Source organism: Pogona vitticeps, chromosome 2, assembly GCF_051106095.1.
Source record: "Pogona vitticeps strain Pit_001003342236 chromosome 2, PviZW2.1, whole genome shotgun sequence".
NCBI classification, from domain to species: domain Eukaryota; kingdom Metazoa; phylum Chordata; class Lepidosauria; order Squamata; family Agamidae; genus Pogona; species Pogona vitticeps.
Genome location: NC_135784.1, coordinates 26,074,757 through 26,091,594, shown reverse-complemented (window position 1 = coordinate 26,091,594; position 16,838 = coordinate 26,074,757). Strand labels below are relative to the sequence as shown.

Sequence of the window (16,838 nt, the reverse complement as noted above, 5' to 3'; positions counted from 1 at the left end):
TTTGGGTTCACATAAAAAGCCCTGAGAAAGCGTGGACAATGGTGAAATCTCAGCCAACTAGTCTTTTTGCTGTCTGAGATGGTGGGATCTGAGTAACCACTTCCATCTTGGCAAATTCTGGCCTGACCATTTCCAATTCCACTGCTTTCAATACTAAACTCTTAGGTTCCATACTTGATGCCAGTTTAGTTATCAGCTCCTGGGAGCAGTGTCATCCAAAGCAGAATTGGAGATGATGTTCCACTGCTGCCTCTCTGGCCCTTCTTCTGTATGACTCCCTTTTACGTACAGTGGTGCCTCACTCAACGACGTTAATTCGTTCCAGCGAAATCGCTGTAGAGCGAAATCATCGTAAAGCAAAATTTTAAAAACCACTGAAACGCATTGAAAACTGTTCAATGTGTTCCAATGGGCTAAAAACTCACCGTCCAGCGAAGATCCTACATACGATGGCCATTTTTGGTGCCTGTATAGCGAGGAATCCATTCCTAGGCACAGCCGGGAGCCATTTTAAGCACCCAGCAGCTGTTTTGATCATCGTAATGCGAAGAATCAGTTCCCAAAGCAGGGAACCAATCTTCGCAAAGTGAAAAAACCCTATTTAAAACATTGTTTTGCAATTGCAATTGCGATCGCAAAAACATCATCATGAAGCGGATTCATCGTAATGCGGGGTAATCGTTAAGCGGGGCACGACAGTATTTGCAAAGTCCTATCATATCATGGACTAGTGGAAATTTAATCCACATCCATCCCCATCTATCCACTTCTGATCTTCTGGACTTTGCTCAGGAGCTCAACTGGGAGATAAGCAGGGTCTGCATTTTGCAACAGAGCAGACACGAGAAGATCAAAGGGTCCTCTCCGGACTTCCGTTTTTCACCTTTTCTCACTCTTCTTTCCATCCCAAAGAGAGCTCCTAATTGCCATGGTGCTCAGCCTCCTCTTCCTTGTTCTGCTGAGATTCACTGCTGGGTTCCTGGTGTGGATTCTCATCCTTGGGGTGCTCGTTGTCATTGCATACGGTGAGTGAATTTAAAACTATGGTGAATGGCTGAACCATAGAACCCAAGCATGCAGCCTGGAAATGTTAGTAACAACAGTAGCATGTGAGCCCTACCTCACTTGTTGAGTTTACAGCGTTAAGGATTTTAACCCACTGGTTCATTATGTTGTTGAGTAACTTGTTAAATCTTTAAAACCTGAAAAAATAAAAATTTGTCTAAAGTTGATCAAAATGTTTGCTAGCAATTCAAGGAGAAATTGGGACAGAGTCTCATGCTGGTGTTTTAACAGAGCAAAATAAAATAATATTTCAAATAATGTTAAAATAATGAAAACAACACATTTTTACTATAACAACAAAGTCAAGATCTTGTGGGATTTCCAGAACTAAAATGATGGACACCTTGAAAAAAACTCACCTGACATAGTAATAATAGAACGAAGAAATGTCCAGATCATTGACATTGCAATTCCATGTTGAAAATAAAGAATTGGAAAAACTAACAAAAAACTGGAAAAAGTAACAAAATACAGAGACCTGGCCATTGAAACAGCTCGCTTGTGGATGAACCCCACTTCAATGGTCCCCGTAATCATTGGGGCTTTGGGAACAATATCAAGAAATTTCACCCAGTATTATAAGCGGTTGCAGATTGCAGAAAAAACACAGTCAGAGCTACAAAAACAGCAATATTGGGATAACATACTGCGTCGATATTTAACAGATACTTGGGTTTTGGTTAAAACTTGTATCTGTTATATAATACTGTACCAGTCATTGTTTTTATAATTTTGATTGACTGTGCCTGGTATTTTAATAATAATAATAATAATAATAATAATAATAATAATAATAATAATAATAATAATAATAATAATAATAATAATAATAATAATAATAATAATAATAATAATAACAACAACAACAACAACAACAACAACAAGAATAAGAATAAGAATAAGAATAATAATAATAATAATAATAATAATAATAATAATAATAATAATAATAATAATAAGAAGAAGAAGAAGAAGAAGAAGAAGAAGAAGAAGAAGAAGAAGAAGAAGAAGAAGAAGAAGAAGAAGAAGAAGAAGAAGAAGAAGAAGAAGAAGAAGAAAGAATAGCAGCATGCTGGCAGGCCAACTCTGACCTACGGCAACTCTTTCTAGGTTTTTCCAGGTAGAGAAAGTGATTGACCGTCGCCTTCTTCTGGGGATAGCCCTGGGGCTGTGCAGCTTGCCCAAGGCTACACAAGTTGGCACTTCTCTTTAAAGACCCAGTGGGGATAATTGAACTCTCCACCTCTGGCTCCACAGCTGGGTCCCTCAAGTACTGTGCCATCCAGCTCATTACTTTTGCAATAGTGAACTTTAAACTGGTTGCTGAAAATTTTAAATTTAATGTGTGTGACAAATGAAATGTTAATGAATTGTGTCCAAGCCGTGTTAAAGGGTAGGGCAGTGGTTCTCAGAAAGATATACAGTGGTGCCCCACATAGCGACGTTAATCTGTTCCGGATTGTCGCTATGAGGAAACATCGCTAAACGGAACGGAAAAACCCATATGGGGCCCAAACTCACCGTTCAGCGAAGTTCCTCCATAGCGCCGCCATTTTCGCGCCCTTGGTAAGTGAGGGCAGGGCGCGAAAATGGTTGTGGCGGTCATTTTGGGCACTCGGTGGCCATTATGGAACTGCCGATCAGCTGTTCAAAAGACAACGCAATGCAAAGATTGGTAAGCGAAACGCTTACCAATCATCGCAATGCGATGTTTACCCATTAAAACATCGCAATGCGATCGCATTAGTGATCTAAAAAAATAGATCGCTATGCAGATCCGTTGTTAAACGGTGCACTCGTTAAGCGAGGCCCCACTGTACAGTATTTTGCTGCCTGAGGTGGAGCAGGAGAAGGGCTCCCTTCCCTCATGCCCAGCCAAAGTGTGCTGCACCAAAAGCCACCCAGGTTCTTTTGGCACACGAGGAAGGAAATCCCACACAAGTGCTTCACCCCCTCCCCTAGCAGTGAAAAATAGAACTTTTATGTGTTTATGTGTGTGTTTGTGTGTGTGTTTGTTTTTAGTATTTTTGTATTTACAAAGTCAATAACTAACAATGTGTTGCCATTTTGTATGAAAGCATTCTCTGTCTGCCTTATGGTAGGGCCTGCCCTGACCTCTGCTGTTTGTGTTTCAGGAATCTACCATTGCTATATGGAGTACAGTAAACTAAACAAGACTGGGGCCACCATCCAGAATGTTGGATTTACCACCAACTGGAGCATGTATGGCCACGTCAAGGAGACGTGGCTTGCGGCCTGTAGGTCTGGGTGGAAGAGAAGAGGCTTCCCTCAGGGTGGGGGGACGAGTAATGGATTTACATGTGAAATGGGGTGGGGAGAAGAGAACATCTATAGCTGTAAGGATTTGAGTCTTGATATTTATGCAACACAGAATGTATGTTAATATGGATATGAATATTCATGACGTGCTCGCTAAGAGCAGAATGCAGGATTTGCATAGAATGTGTTTATCAGGTTGTATCTGGGGTCAGCCAGGTTTCTATAAAAGGCAGTGTCATCCCGGAATTAGTGTAGATTTTATTTGTTTGTTTGTTTGTTTGTTTGTTTATTTCCCGCCTATTTGGTCTTGCGACCACTCGAGTTAAAATTGCTGGCATCAGCACACAATATGGGAGAACAACATTTTCCTTTATACTATTCAAATTAGCTGTGTGTTTTTTTAATCTAAACACTTCAGCTGCAAGATGTTAATTCTGCTACTTTATATGTTGCAATTCATTTATTATAACCAAAACCCAACCAGAATGACTGCAGAACAGCTAGAAAATAACTGTAGCTAGTTTCAAGTCTGCCTGTAATTTACCTGTAGTTCATCCCAAGGCCAGCCCTAACATTAGACAGTGTGAGGCAACTAGATCAAGCAGCAGATGCTGAACAGAGATAGGTTTCTGCTGCCAGTCCAGACCAGTGGGCTTCTGTATATTGACAGGGATGATATTTTGTACTTTCCCTGAATGAGTAAATAATCAATCTTTATTTTGCGGTCTCCGGCCCATTAAAATACATATATTTAAAATAAATGGAAGCAATTAAAACATTTCAAGACAGCTAAAACAGTATAAATTGATAAAATAGGCATCTGGTTGGGAGTTTGATTCTCCATTGAGTCCTTGACAGGGACCGGACTCAATGATCCAAGGGTCCCTTCCGGCTCTGTGGTTCTAAGATAGATAATTAATTAATTATCTATCTTAATTAATTAATTAATTAACAACAATAACAATCATAATCATAATCATAATCATCATAATCATCATAATAATCATAAAATAAATATAGAGTGAACAAAAGGACAGAATCTTGCCTACATTGTTGATCTGGGAGAACAACGTAGCACAAAACATGGCTGTGTTGTTTCTCCTGCTCACCTGGCAAGAATCTGGCAAAGATTATGGCAATTCTGATGTCTATTATGAAATCACTGTCCTTTGGACCCCTTCCCTTTTGGGACCTATGGATCATTCTTTTAGGGTCAGACTTGAGTGAGGAAATGACAAACTACAGATAACATAAATTACTTATAAGTAATTACTTTTGAGTGACAAGTAATGACCCTGTAGTTATACACTTTTTAGATGTAAAAAGCAATACTTAAGCTACTTAAATATAATGAATAAAACTAAGTTACTCCAAAAAGTTACAGTACATCTAAAAAGTAAGAATTTTTCAGCCTTTGTGCCATTCTCTTGCCAATCCTAAATGATAAGGGAAGTATAACTTGTCTTTGCTTTTGCATTTTTATACTTGTTTATAAGGCACAATATCAGAATTGGTCACTAGCATTTCCTTGTATTTTTCTGGCCTGTTGGTAACTGCATTAATAAGGTACAACACAATAAATGACTGGCGTCATTAAAGTGATGATAATGATAACAGCAAGCGGGCAACCAAGAGGTACGTGCAAAGAAATGCAAGAAATTCCTTTTAAAATGTAACCTTCTTAGCTTTGGGCCAAAATAATACATTACCCATAGATCGTCATTAAAAGAAGGAATTGCTTAAGTGCTGAAAACAGCTGCCAAAGCAGGAGCATTTGACACCTTCTGTTATTAGTAAATTAGTTTGTTCTCTTTTCTGAGTAGACAATGGGAGGCAAGCCCAGTCTTTGTCTCCAAGCAACTTGGTTGAGGCATGAAAGTCTACCAGAATCTCCCACCTGTAATACTAAGAGATTCCATATTTTGAGGGCACACGATCTGTGCTTTGGCCCTACATTTGAATTTTTCTCTCTTTGGATTGAGTCCTCTGTCTTTTTTCCCCCTCCCTCCCATTTCATTTTTTGATGTGTACCGGAATCAATATTGATTTTTTTTCTTGCCCTCTCTCTCTCAGTGATTATCCTCTGCGTTGTGGAAGCCATCTTGCTCCTCACCCTCCTGTTCCTGCGCAAACGGATCCTTATCGCCCTTGCTCTCATCCGGGAAGCCAGCCGGTGAGTCCATTTCTGTCCTGAGTTGTGCTGGGGCAGAACTTCGGACTAGAAATTTCTAGCGGGAACCGATGGAAACAGAAAAGCCCCCGGGGGCTTGACTTAGTTCTCTCTCTCTCTTTCTCTGTTCCAGAGCTATCGGATACATGATGTCTACCCTCCTCTACCCTCTGGTGACCTTCGTTCTGCTACTGATATGTGTGGCCTACTGGGGTATAACGGCCCTGTATCCTTTTGGAGAGGAGACTTGTATTCGGTTCCAAGATCTTCCCTCCGCTCCCCTTCCCTCAAAGAGAGTCACTCTACCCTACCTTCAAATAAGGAGACAAGTGGATTCTATATATCATCTATAGTATCTTCTTAGAACTGCAGATCTGGAAGGGACCCTATAGATCATTGAGTCTAGCCCCTGTCAGGGTGGTCTCTGCCACAGCCAGAGACCTAACTCACTTTGCCATCCAGCAGGTCTAATTGCTAAACAGTACTGCTTCAGACTGTAAAATAAGAATATTTTCAGAGGTATTTGTGTTTCAGAAGGAGTAGAAAAAAAACAAAACAAAAACACTGTGGCCTCCTTTATGACTATTTCCATGTCAGATTTTCTGGTTTACAATCTGCTTTTTCAAACACCAGTTGGGAACAGTATTTTTAACAACCTCTCATGATTTAAACAAACAAACAAAAAAACTCAACAACCTCCTAGCGAGTAAAAACATGGATACGCAATCAGTGGAACTCACCGCAAGTGAAAACTGCTTTGCTTTTTTTTTACACAGGTAGAAGGCAAATGGTGCAATATTTGCTCACTTCCAGTGGCAATTAAAGAGTTCCTGGTGGGATTCCTGAGCATGCACCAAGTCAACAGGCGTGCACATACCCAAGAAACACAGCAGCAACTCTTTAATTGCCAGTTGGAAGCAAGTGAATGTTATGCTCTTTTCTTTCCGGCTGCATAGCTACGCAACAGGGTTTCAGCTACTGATCCACAATCACTGGCTGCTCTCGATGCAGATCTGCTTGTAGGGAGCTTGACTTTATGTGTGTGTACACATGTGATTATGGGATGTTGAAATGGAACTCTTCCCCATCCAAGCTGAACAAGTACAGTGCACCTGCATTGCTGCATTAACCATAAGAAAGTACTGTTGCCTTTCTTATCTTTAGCCTCGTTTTATATAAGTTAGCCTTAAAGAAGGTCATAAATGCATTTAACCCAATGGGGCAGCAGGGCTCCAGAAGCTTATTTTTTCTCTCTTTAACTCATAATCCCATACTCCACAAGCTCTCTCTCTCTCTTTCTCTCCCTCTTCACCAAATTCACTTGCTAGACTTCTCTTTTTCTTAATGGTTATACTTTTTCAAGTCACTTCCATCAGGTGGTGACCCTATAAAGACCTCCACACGGTCCTATGATGAACATTCCTTGTAGAATCAAGGCTTTCGATTATTTTATTGAATTCATCCTTTTCATGGTGATTTTTTTCACTTTCTCTGACATCCTTCCACTTTTCCTAACATTACTGTCTTTTCCAGTGAGTCCTTTTCTTCTTCTGAATGTGGCCAAAGTACCTTTGCCCCCTTTCAATCCTTTTTTACTTCTTATTAACGTTCGAGCTTGATTTGATAAAAAAAAAAAATCCACTTATTTGTCTTTTCCTTCCGAGATCACATCTCAACCGGATCAGTTATTTTCCTGTCACCTTTCTTTACTGTCCAGCTTTCACATCCGTTCATGGTAATTGGGAACACCATAGCGTGACTGATCTTGGCATCTATTATATTTAAAGAGTTGATGTTGTTTAAGGAGTGGGTGGAGGTGAACAAACTGAAGCTTAATCCAAGCGAGACAAAGGTGCTCCTGGCCATTTAAAGGCAGATCAGGAAATGGGGATTCAACCTCTGCTGGATAGATTTAAATGTAAGCCAGAATCAGCTGAACAATAGGGTTGTGGGGGAAATCAGTAAAATAAAAGTCTGAATTGCAGTCGTAAATGTTTTTTATTCAATAGGGGGGGTGGGACCTGATGGCCTTATAGGCCCCTTCCAACTCTATTATTCTATGATTTGCATAGAGAAACCTGAAATTTGTCCGGTTTCAGACTTCACTTCAGCTCTAGTCTTGTTTAGAAAACTGCTGGTTCGGGATAGTTTGTGGATAACCTACAAACCACCACGAATCCTCAGAAAAATGAACCAGTTTGTGGTTTGTTTTTCTAGTTCATGGCAGGAGGGTGCTACCTGCTCCTGCTGCTTCAGCCTCAGGCTCTGTCACCTCTGCCACCATTGTAGCGAGCATATGGAATCACAGAATCATAGGACAGTGAAGTTGGAAGGGGCCTACGAGGTCATCAAGTCCAACCCCCCGCTCAATTCAGGAATACAATCAAAGCATTATCGGCCAGGTGATTATCTAGGTTTTTCTTGAATGCCTCCAGTGTTGGAGCACTCATCAACTCCCAAGGTAACTGATTCCACTGTCTTACTGCTCTAACACTTACGAAAATTTTCCTGGTATTCAACCAAAAACTGGCTTCCTTTAACTTGAGCCCATTGTTCCATTTCCTGCACTCTGGGATGATCGAGAACAGATCCTGCCCCTCCTCTGAATGACAGCTTTTCAAGTATCTGAAAAGTGCTGTCATATCACTGCTCAGTCTTTTTTTCTGAAGGCTAAACATACCCAATTATTTCAGCCTTTCCTCACAAGGCTTGGTTTCCAGCCCTCTGATCATCCTTGTTGCCCTCCTCAGAACTTGTTCCAATTTGTCATCATCTTTCTTGAAGTGTGGTATGTCCAGAACCGGACACAATACTCAAGGCAAGGCCAAACCAGTGCTGAATAGAGGGGGACCAGCACCTTGTAGGATTTGGAAATGATACTTCTGTTAATGCATCTTAAAATAGCATTTGCCTTGTTTGCAGCCACATCACACTGTTGGCTCCTATTCAGCTTGTGATCTATGATGACTCCAAGTTCCTTCTCGCTTGTAGTATATGTTCAGAGGTGGGAGCATGTAGGCGGAGATGATGGGGTTGTGGGGAGGGGCCATTTGGGCATCCCCTTTTGCCAAAACAAATGAAACACCAAAGGAGGGAAAAAGTTGGCCACTTTGTTTTGCTCTAACAAAATGGGATCCCCGAACTGCGTCATGAAACAAACCCAGTTTGTTGGAATTTTTTGGGGTACATGGTTTGTTTCATGCCCATCTCTAGGCTGGTCTCTTCACCGAATGCCTATCTGGACACAGAATGTTTCCATGCTTAAAACAATAGAGAATATGAAAGGGGAAAAAAGCTCTTCCTCATAGTAGGGGTAGTAGTCCTACATTCCTTGACGACTTCCCCACCTTCAGATACCTTGCCACTTCTGGACAGCCCCTTTATCGGGTCATCCCCACAAACCAGAGTCTTCCTGGCTGTGAAGGGATCTCGGGCAACGAGAGCTGCAACCCTCTGGTGAGTGGCCAGCTGGACCGAAACACGTCCCTGCTTGAAGGAAAGGGCTTCGAACAGAGTTCAGCTCAAGGGCGAGCGATCTGTCCTGTTTAGTTTGGTCTGTAGGGGGTGGCAGGGTTAGGGTTAAGTTGAGAGAAAATGTGGGGAAAGCTCATGTGAGGAGAGAGGCACGCCAGAGCTGCCTTTCATCAATGCAAAGTATGCTGCTTATATACTGCCCCATAGCTCTTAAAGCACTCTCGGGGCTGTGTGTGTGTTGTGTTATACAGTGGTGCCTCGCTTAAGGACGATAATCCATTCCAGGAAAATCGCCGTTAAGCGAAAACATCATAAAACAAAATTTAAAAAAACCCATTGAAACGCATTGAAACCCGTTCAATGCATTCCAGTGGGGTAAAAACTCACTGTCCAGCGAACATCCTCCATACGGCAGCCATTTTCGCTGCCTGTATAGCGAGGAATCTGTCCCTAAACACAGGGGGGAGTCATTTTAAGCACCCGGTGGCCATCTTGAAAACCCGACAATCAGCTGTTTTTGATCGTTGTAAAGTGAAAATCGGTTCTCGAAGCAGGGAACCGATCATCGCTAAGCAAAATTCTCCTGTTTAGACCATTGTTTTGTGATCGCAATTGCGATTGCAAAAAGACCATCGTACAGCAATTTCATCATAATGCGGGGCAATAGTTAAGCGAGGCACCACTGTAATTTAATTATGTAGATTACATATTGCCCCCCTCCAGCAAGCTGGGTACTCAATTTACCCATCTCAGAAGGCTGGAAGACTGAGTCAACCTCGAGTCGGCTACCTGATCCTGTGGTGATCAAACTCAGGTCATGAGCAGAGTCTGGACTGCAGTACTGCAGTTTAATCCCTGCGCCACAGGGTGCCTTCACCATCCTTTTAATTGTATGAAAGGGAGGGAAATGAGCTGGAGAGAAAAAGAGGCTGGCCTAAAAGGAATTTGAATCTTGAAGTCTGTTTTACCCTCCTGGCATGATGGAAGCAACGGATCCTGTCATGCCGTTGAATCATTTCTGAAACAGGCTGGCTGGCCTGCTCCTTTCTGAGGTTACTTCCCTGGTTGTTTTGTTTCTTGATGCTTCCGCTCTTCCCCCCCAGGAATTCAACGCCTCCTCCTACCCGTCCTGCACGGTGGAATGCATCTTTTTCAAGTACAACGACCAAGGGCTGTTCCAGCGCAACCTCTTCAACCTGCAGATCTACAACATCGTGGGCTTCCTCTGGTGCATCAACTTCGTCATTGCCCTGGGCCAGTGTGTGCTGGCGGGGGCTTTCGCCTCTTACTATTGGGCCTTCAGGAAGCCCCAAGATATCCCAACCTGTGCCGTCTTCAGTGCCTTTCTCCGGACCCTACGGTGGGCAACCTGTGGGGAATCCCCACATGTTCTGTGATGTGGGGTGGGCTTCCAACATCAGGCATCCTCTGGAAACAGCGACATTCGCTCTGTAGGGTCAGACGCACATCCACAGCTCTGCGTGTTGTCAACAGGAAGAGCAGGGGCTGCTTATTTACGTTACGTAGGAGTTAGAAACCACTCTATGTGTGGCTGAATGCACAAATTATGGTCAGGTGGCTGACCGATGCTCTAAAATAGGGAAGTGTAACATGTAGCCTTCACCAAACAGCTCCCAGCATTCCCCATAATTGGCTTTGCTGGCCAGGACAGAGGGGAGCTGGATTCTCACATTTGAAGGGTATCCTTTGCTTTAAAACAGTGATTCCCAATCTTGGGTCCCCAGGTGTTCTTGGACTGCAACTCCCAGAAGCCGTTTCCAGCACAGCTACTGGTGAATACTTCTGGGAGTTGTAATCCAAGAAGGGTTTACAGTGGTGCCCCGCATGACGATGATAATCCGTTCCCCTGAAATCGCTCCCCTGAAATCGCTGTTAAGCAAAATCGTCATCATGCGAAAAACAATTCCCCACTGGAACGCATTGAAACCCATTTAATGCATTCCAATTGGAAATTACCTCATCGTCCAGCGAAGATTGCCCATAGGGGAAGCCATTTTCCGAGCGTCCATCAGCTGTTCAAATGGCTGCTCTGCAAAGCATGGGTCCAGAAAACACAGGGCAGCCATTTTGCGAAGCCGAAAAAATCGTTGTCTTGTGAACAAACAGTTCGCGAAGCACGGACCTAATCGACGTCCAGCGAAAATCCCCCATTGAAATGACTGTTTTGCGAATCGCTATAGCAATCGCGAAAAGTCATCGTTCTGCGGTTTTGTCGTTCTGCGGGGTCGTTGTCATGAGGGGCACCACTGTACTTACTTTAGAGTCCAGTGAGAGTTCAGACTAGATTCAGCTGTCTCCAACCCCAAACCTCAATTCTGAACATTTTGTGGAGAATCTTCTATAACTGGGTCTCTGGTTTCTCCTCAGATACCACGTCGGGTCTCTTGCTTTTGGTGCCCTCATCCTCACCATCGTTCAAGTCATCCGCATGATCCTGGAATATCTGGACCACAAGTTAAAAGGCAAGTCTTGAAAAAACCAGGTGAAAGGTGGAAAGTTCATGTTCACCATCATGGTCAAACATTAAGACAAATGTTCTAGAAGGGTTTTTGAAGGCTTTTGACCTTTTACAAGGTAGTGTAGGTATGATCCTCAGCCATGTTCAGCTGTAGCTATCAAGATGATGGGTACAGGATATTCTGATATGGGGTGAGCTCTTCTTCCCCATGCCTACCCCTCAAGTAGCATGTGTTGACCAAGTTAGGATGATGACCTTTAACCTGGACCACGGCATAGGAAAACACCAAATCTTTACTACAATTCCCAGAATCCCCGAGCTAGTCAGGCCACTTGCCTTCCCTTAAAAACCTGCAAAAATGACAAACTTCAGGATAAGCTGCCTAAAACCAGCTGCAGCCCACAGCTTAATACTGTATTGTGCCAAAATGTCCAAGAGCAGCATTATTCAGGCACAGAGAGAGACCTCGATCTAATCTTTGTGTGTGGTTTTTTTGCAGATTCCCACAATCCAGTTGCCCGGTGTATATTTTGTTGTCTGAAATGTTGCTTCTGGTGTCTGGAGAAGTTTATCAAGTTCCTCAACAGAAACGCCTATATTATGGTGAGCGTTGCTGGTGGGCTGGAGAGGTGACCCAGTCGCTACCACGGGATAAATTCGGGGGGAAAGCCTAGAAAGCATTCAAAGGGGCATATAATGTAGGGGAGTTGATCTGGGGTTCTTGGAAGGTTGAGAGCCAACAATGGTTTGTAGTTGATGGGCGGAGCTTGAGAAGAGGGGGATGGAAAGGGCCACTGGCTGTAGCTGCCAATGTTTTATCTATAGAATTTCTGCTAGGGTATTATAGGCCAAGAAAGTAATTCTGTGTGGTTCATTTGTATGTAGGAAAGCCAGGTTGGCTCTCCCCACTAGGCTGTCATTAAGCTTCCTGCCTGGTCAGTTGCTACAGTCTGCCCAAGGGTAGGACCATCTTTGTTATGAGCAAGTAGAAACTGGGGAGAAACATAATGGGGGGTTGGTGGTGATGGGGATGGCAGGAGAGTGGTTTTTGGAAGGTTTAACATGATCATCTTACCTTCGGAAACTCTTTTTACCTCAGATTGCTATTTATGGAAAGAATTTCTGCGTCTCAGCCAAAAATGCCTTTAAGTTGCTGATGCGTAACATTGTCAGGTAACTAAGCTGGGAGCCATTTTGGGGGGTGGGACGGGGGGGGCGCGGAAAGGCCAAGCAGGGCTGTATTTCTCAGTGAGAAGACATTCTCAATTCTCTGTTTTCCTTTTCTTCTCCCTCCAGAGTTGTCGTACTGGACAAAATAACAGACCTGCTCCTATTTTTCGGGAAGCTTCTGGTGGTCGGTGGAGTGGGTGTCCTGGCCTTCTTCTTTTTCACGGGGCGAATCCCCATCAAGGACCCCCGGTTCCAGTCGCCCGCCCTGAACTACTATTGGCTACCCATTCTGGTATGTAACTTAACGGGGACTTTTATCATTCCGGTATGTAACTTAAGCAGGACTCCTTACTTCTTTTTCTGTGTAGCTTTTGTTTAGAGCAAAATTTACTTTTCCTCTTTTTCCGGAACAGGAACAATCACTAGGTCCAATCCAATATGGCAGCTAAAAGATGTTTTAGTTTTAAATTGAAAAAGAAAGGATACAGGACCCAACAAAGGAAGTTAGTTACCAGCAGGAGATTGCAAGGCCTACGTTGGGGAAATAATGCTGACGGTCACAAGATAGAAGCTCCATGATAAAATATAGGTTTTGTATGGGCTAGAAATGAGTGATAGTTTTAGCTCCATTCATTTTTATAAGGCTTCACCAGCATTTACAAATCTCTTCATATTCAGTCAATCAATAATCTGAGATTTTTTTTTAAAAAATGAATGCATGAGAAGCCAAAACAGATTTGTCTGTTCAAACACAATGAGTACTTCACTCTTCAAAGCCTAGATTTGAATCCGTCAGCCATGTTAGTTTGTCCTTTTAAGGAGAAAGGTGAGATTAAAAATTTTTTTTTATAAAATGACTGCTGAATTAGGGTTGCTGCTGCTTTTTTCATGAGAGGCTCCTTGTCTTTAACATCCACACAGCAGTCAGAAAAAGCCGACCCTTCTCAATGCTTTTTTCTCCTTTAACTGGTGCAGCACTGAGGGAGAATTTCAGCCACATTTGAAGAGTTTACCAACATTCACAAATGTTTTCATATTCAAGCTAGAAAGATTTTCAGATTTTTTTAAAAATTCCCAATTCAGGAAAAAAAAGCAAGATTAATTTTTTCTCCTCTCCCATCTGTGGTAAGGTTTGGTGGTCTGATATGGTATAAAAAGCACCCTGACAGTTTCATACATGCTTCCAGAACAGGTCAAAGAATACCAGTTGTGTCCCGGTTTGAGCCTTACAAAAACTGTGGATAGGAACAATGTCTAAAATGTATGCCATCCTAGTATTTTCTCTTTTTTGAAGTTCTGCTCTGCCTTTTCTCCTCTCTACCTTCAGACCGTGGTGGTCGGTGCCTACCTCATAGCCCAAGGATTCTTCAGCGTCTACAATATGTGCGTCGACACGCTATTCCTGTGTTTCTGTAAGTATCTCTCCTTGTCCCTCAGGTGGTGTGAACACAACCCGCTTGTACTGGCTGTTCTCAGAATCGCTGGCACTGCTGAATCTGTTCACAACAACTTTTGTGCTCGCTGAGATCAGCCGACAGGGAGGAGCTGAATTATGGCAGGTTCAAACTCCCCTTGGCCATTATGGTGGTACAAAGTCTAGGGTTAGGGTTGAGGAATTTCCATCATCCATAGCCTGGGAGTAGTGCTGGATTCAGCACAGTGTCAGGTGGCTTATTGTCAAGTTCGTCCATCCTAGTTAGGATCACACCCTTCCTCTCATTTCACTTGAGGTTTACACGGACAAAGCTAAAGCAAGGCTCTCTCCCCACCTTTCTCCCTACAGTGGAAGATCTGGAGCGGAACGATGGGTCCCTGGAGAAGCCATATTACATGTCCAAAAGCCTCATGGAGATCCTCAACAAGAAGAACAAGAAGCCCAAGGACAAGTAGTGGCGATGCTTCTGAAGGTGGAGGGTTCCTCGTCTACAAATTACCAGCTCACAGGATTGAGGACTTCCTCATTTCTTGCTGTAGTGCTTCCTCTCAGCTATGACTGGATGTGAGGCTCTTGGCCCATATCAGGTGCAGCTGAACGTGCATTCTCCTCCTTCTATTCCACCTCATCTTGTGTAGACTTTTTGGTTTGGTTTGGAATTTCTGGGCCCTGCACAAGAGGACTCTCTCATTTTTTCCTCATATTCTGAATACAGCCAACACACGTGGCCCTTTCTTTGACTAACCATGTTGCTTTTCAGCCTGTTTTTAGACAGCGGCAGCACAAATCCCTTGCTTAACCATGTTGTTTTCTGAAGGCTTCTGTAGCCAACTGTGGTGTTCCCCCGGAAAAGATCGCTGATCAGTTCCTTCACTTCTGTGCCTCGTGCAGCAGCATCTTTTCAAGATGATGTTGTCTCCCAAGCCTCTTGCTTGTCATGGAGCACACCACTCCCTTTTGACTTTGGTCTTTCAGCCCAGGAAACCACTCTCTGCTTGATTTGCACTGGGTTCCTGCCAACGGTCTTCCTGAACAAAAATGACTGAATTTGTAGGCAAAAGCCAAAAAAAAAAAAAATGGCATGGCTGGCTGGCTATTTTTCTCCAGCGCTGTGCAACTTCTCAGTCAACAGCAGGCTTCTTTCTGCAGGCCTACGTCATTTCTCTGAATCAACTCAAGTAATTTGGGGAACCATTTGTGAGTGCCTTTTGAAGTTTACCTCAGACAAAGGGCATCTGGTCTAGCTGCCCAACTGTGTGGTAAGCACACTGTTATTGCACTTTCTTGGCTTTTTTGTTGTTGAAAGACCGAAGAAAACTCTGCACCTACATAAATCCAGCTGTGCATCTGATCCGAGAAACCTTGTCCAAGTGTTGTTGTTGTGTAGACAACGACTGCCAAAAGGGAAGCCTCTCCTTCTGCTTGTGTGATAGCAGCAAGCAGCATAATCCAGCCTTATTGTACTGGTGGGACTTTCCCCTCAAAGAAAACTGATTAGGATAGCGGGTATGGTTGAAGATGATGTTTGGCCTCTTGTCCCGTTGGTTACGACTTCCAGATCCACATGGAAAGGTTCTCTAGTGCCTTCAGTCTGCTTCCTGGTTGCTTCATTCTACCTGGATAATGACTTCTAGATTGTTATTATTATTTTTTTTGCTTTCAACCCTTTTCAGAGGGCTAATGCCAAACTCCTCTCCTGTTCCATTCCTCCCTCTTAAAGGTCTCGTCTTCCTCATTAACAGCCTAAACGTGGCCAAGCTCTTTTGCTACCAACTTACGTCCCAGCCACCTTTTAATATTTCCAGTCCCACTGTGTCACCTCCTGACTTCTTTCAGAATACCTTGTCAGCTGACTCGGTTTCGCGATGGTATTTGCCAGCGTCACAGTGAAGAACTGTGCTCTTAAACCTCTTGGAAACAAATGGGCTTGAACACACAACACTCTGCCTTGAGGAGTGACCACCATTCTTCCTAAGCGCCTTGGATCCTAACTGACACATAAGTCTTCCCACTTTGCTTTCTTGGTTGTCTCTCAGCTTATGGCCCACAGCAGCCTCCCCACTGGGCTCCGAATAACTTCATTTTTATCCCCACGCTTTTAACCATGTATTTCTGCCAGTCAGCTTCCAGCTCAGGGCTGTTTTCTATGGCCGTGCCGGTCTCTCCTTTACAATACAAAAAAAAAAGAATCTCCTCTTTGTGGTACAAGAGCAATCAACACTCCTCAGATCATTTTTGTTTTTAATTTTGCTCAAGGGAGCCTATTGAAATGTACTGTATATAGATGGTTTTTCTGCCTGTACAAAGATTAAAAGCTATTTTGTAGGAAGGATAAAAGTATATTAAAGCTGATTTTAAGTAAACGTAAAGCTGTCATTTATAGGGTGTGTGGATCCAGCCCTATCAGGCGCTCATAGCAAAAAAGAACAGCAGCCTTGTGGCATCCTTGAAGATTTACTACAACATGAAAAGTCCTTGCAGGGCTTGAGAAAGGACCACATAGACTCTCGGGTCCGATTCCTGCAAGCTGTGGTTGAAAGCACTGAATTACGAGATGCCCCTCTGCACAGACCTAGCAGTTCTAATCCCCAAAAGAGTAACCTTCCAATATGTATTTCTGCGAGTACAACTGGGATAGCTGTCAAAGTGCACCCCCATGATTTTGCATACAAATCCTTCACCAGCATACTGTAGCCTGAATTTACCTGGCACTTCTCAAACTGCAAGATCTACCCTAAAACTTGCATATAGGGTTTGGTGCTTTG

At 43.2% G+C, this 16,838-nt stretch overlaps 1 protein-coding gene across 1 annotated transcript in view; it reads left to right on the top strand.

Moving 5' to 3' along the window:
• The window catches only part of SLC44A4 (solute carrier family 44 member 4), a 58,817-nt gene extending 42,375 nt beyond the window's left edge, over positions 1–16,442 (top strand). The window contains exons 10-21 of the mRNA XM_072988790.2: positions 913–1,025; positions 3,201–3,323; positions 5,419–5,518; positions 5,649–5,741; positions 8,869–8,971; positions 10,093–10,349; positions 11,378–11,472; positions 11,968–12,071; positions 12,568–12,641; positions 12,765–12,930; positions 13,966–14,050; positions 14,422–16,442. Of these exons, the coding sequence (XP_072844891.2) occupies positions 913–1,025; positions 3,201–3,323; positions 5,419–5,518; positions 5,649–5,741; positions 8,869–8,971; positions 10,093–10,349; positions 11,378–11,472; positions 11,968–12,071; positions 12,568–12,641; positions 12,765–12,930; positions 13,966–14,050; positions 14,422–14,528 (1,420 nt within the window). The 3' untranslated portion in view covers positions 14,529–16,442. The remainder of the gene's footprint in view (positions 1–912; positions 1,026–3,200; positions 3,324–5,418; positions 5,519–5,648; positions 5,742–8,868; positions 8,972–10,092; positions 10,350–11,377; positions 11,473–11,967; positions 12,072–12,567; positions 12,642–12,764; positions 12,931–13,965; positions 14,051–14,421) is intronic.
• Positions 16,443–16,838: the final 396 nt, after the last annotated feature.